General features: G+C 22.7%; 1 protein-coding gene across 1 annotated transcript in view; it reads right to left on the minus strand.

Moving 5' to 3' along the window:
* The window catches only part of PF3D7_0108700 (secreted ookinete protein, putative), a gene marked incomplete at both ends in the record, with an annotated part of 3,898 nt that overhangs the window by 187 nt on the left and 1,211 nt on the right, over nucleotides 1-2,500 (minus strand). The window contains 3 exons of the mRNA XM_001350982.2: nucleotides 1-40; nucleotides 183-315; nucleotides 511-2,500. The exon at nucleotides 1-40 is cut by the window's left edge and continues 42 nt beyond it; the exon at nucleotides 511-2,500 is cut by the window's right edge and continues 1,211 nt beyond it. Of these exons, the coding sequence (XP_001351018.2) occupies nucleotides 1-40; nucleotides 183-315; nucleotides 511-2,500 (2,163 nt within the window). The remainder of the gene's footprint in view (nucleotides 41-182; nucleotides 316-510) is intronic.

Raw genomic sequence — 2,500 nt, forward strand, 5'->3', positions numbered from 1 at the left:
TCTACACCTTGATAAGGGGGTGGCGCATAAGAAAAAGACCCTACAAAAATTAACACACACATATATATAAATAAATAAAAATATATGCATATATATATATATATATATATATATATATATATATTATAACATATAAAGTATGCTTATATTTCTTCTCATCATTAACTTGTTTATATATTTACCTTCTTGATTATGCAAAAAGGGATCACCTGCTTTACTTATATTATTCATATCTTCATTTGTTTTTATATATTCCTTTGTACCTTCAAATATATTATTTACCATGTGAGTACTCATCTTTAACTTGTCTTCATCCTAACAAAATATAAAACATACATAAATAAATAAATAAATAAATAAATAAATAAATACATACATACATATATACATATATACATATATATATGTATTATATTAAAGTCATATTTCACAAAGAAATAGCCCTTTTTACACAATCTACATATCAATTTTTATATTTTAAATTATTTTTCACATGTATCGTACTCTTACCAATTTGTTCTCCACGCTTTGTTCCGTATCATGGTTCGTAACCTTGTTTCTCAGATAATTTTCTTCGACATTATTATTTACAGATGCTTCCGTGTTTTTACGTTGTGTTACTTCTTTTGGTACATTTCTTTGTGTATTTAATAAGGGGTTGGTTACCTTATTATGTGTATTATAAATAGAAGTTTGACTAAATCTATTTATATTACTAGGTGGTTTATTTATATAAGAATTTGCTATGTATGTTATAACATCAGATTCATTTACATTATTATTTTGTTCTTCGTTTATGGTATTCTTTTTATTATTAGAAATATTATTATAATCATTCAAAGGGGAGAAGGGGTTTAAATTATTTATTATTTTTTTATTGTCATAATGAATAAAGGATTCATCTTTTTTTTTTTCATCCATATCATTTGTTTTATTTTTTTCACCTTGTTGAATTTCTTTACCTTCTACAATATATGTGCTATTATTATTTGCATAATCAAAATTTTTATTATTAATCTTATTATCATAATCATTATTTTTCATGTCATCTTCTAATGATTCATTTAAATACATACTTTTCCTTCCGTTATAATTTGATAAGTCTGAATCTCTCATCATTTTCTTAAAATAATTATCATCTTTTTTATTATTCGGATCCATGTTATTATAAATCATTTGCTTCCCATCTTTCAGTGTATTCGTTACATGTCCATAATCTTGCTTTTTTGATTTCTGTAAAAAGTCCTGCACGTTATTTTCATCATATGCAGAATTGTGTTTATATTTATTAGATAAATAATTGTTATTCATATTTATATGTACACCCATGTTATTATTATTCATGTTATTATTATTCATGTTATTCATATCCACGTGGCTATTATCCATGTTGCTATTATCCATGTTCATATTATCCATGTTGCTATTATCCATGTTGCTATTATCCATGTTCATGTTTTCCATGTTCATATTATCCATGTTCATGTTTTCCATGTTCATGTTTTCCATATTATAACTATCCATATTATAACTATCCATGTTATACTTATCATTCGGAGGACTCTTGTCATTTTCCATACTATGAAATCCACTGTATCTCATTTTATCGTTTAATATAAAGTGCTCATCATATTCGTTGACGAGATTATCTTTAAACTTTTTAATATCTACATAAGGATATTCATTTATGGAAGCGAAGTTTTTGAGTTTATCCATTTTGTTACTTGTATCTTCATCAATAAAACCATTGGTTGTTAATTCATTAATTATTAAATCCGATTTATGATTAATTTTTTTTAATGCTTGTGTAGATATATATGTAAAGACTCCTATATTATTAATATTCGATATCATATCTGTATAAATATTTTTATTTTCTTTATTTATTATATTACTATTTACTAATAAGTTATCTGTGTTTTCTAATATATCTTGTAATATACTTTCATAGTTAGATAAGACCTTCTTTTTTTCTACATTATACAAAATCCTTTTTAATAAATTCTGCATGTACATATTTTCACTTTCTTGATTTTTCAAAGAATATTTCTTACCCATACCATATTTATTATAATATAATTTATACATCATTTTTTTAAACACATATTTTAATATATACAAAATTAGGATTATCAAAAAAAAACCATATATATCAGGATATTTTTCTCTACCAAATTTATGTATAGATAAAAATGTAACACATACCATTTCGACATTTTCTAAAGTTTTTGAAATAAGAAAATTCTTAAAAGGTATTAAAAAATTCGTATATCTATATATTAAACCTAATCTTATTACTATTAATATTTCTGTTATTACTTCAAAAAAATATTTTATCGATTCTGGTTTACTTAATATTTGTTCTTCGTACTCTTCTTTAAATGTTTTATATTTCATCTCACTATTCATATTATTGTCATTATTATTATTATTATTATTATTATTCAATTTATTACTTGTATTATTTTTATTCATATGAATATCTCCATCATTCAGATTA

This window comes from Plasmodium falciparum (genome assembly GCF_000002765.6).
Source record: "Plasmodium falciparum 3D7 genome assembly, chromosome: 1".
NCBI classification, from domain to species: Eukaryota; Apicomplexa; class Aconoidasida; order Haemosporida; family Plasmodiidae; genus Plasmodium; species Plasmodium falciparum.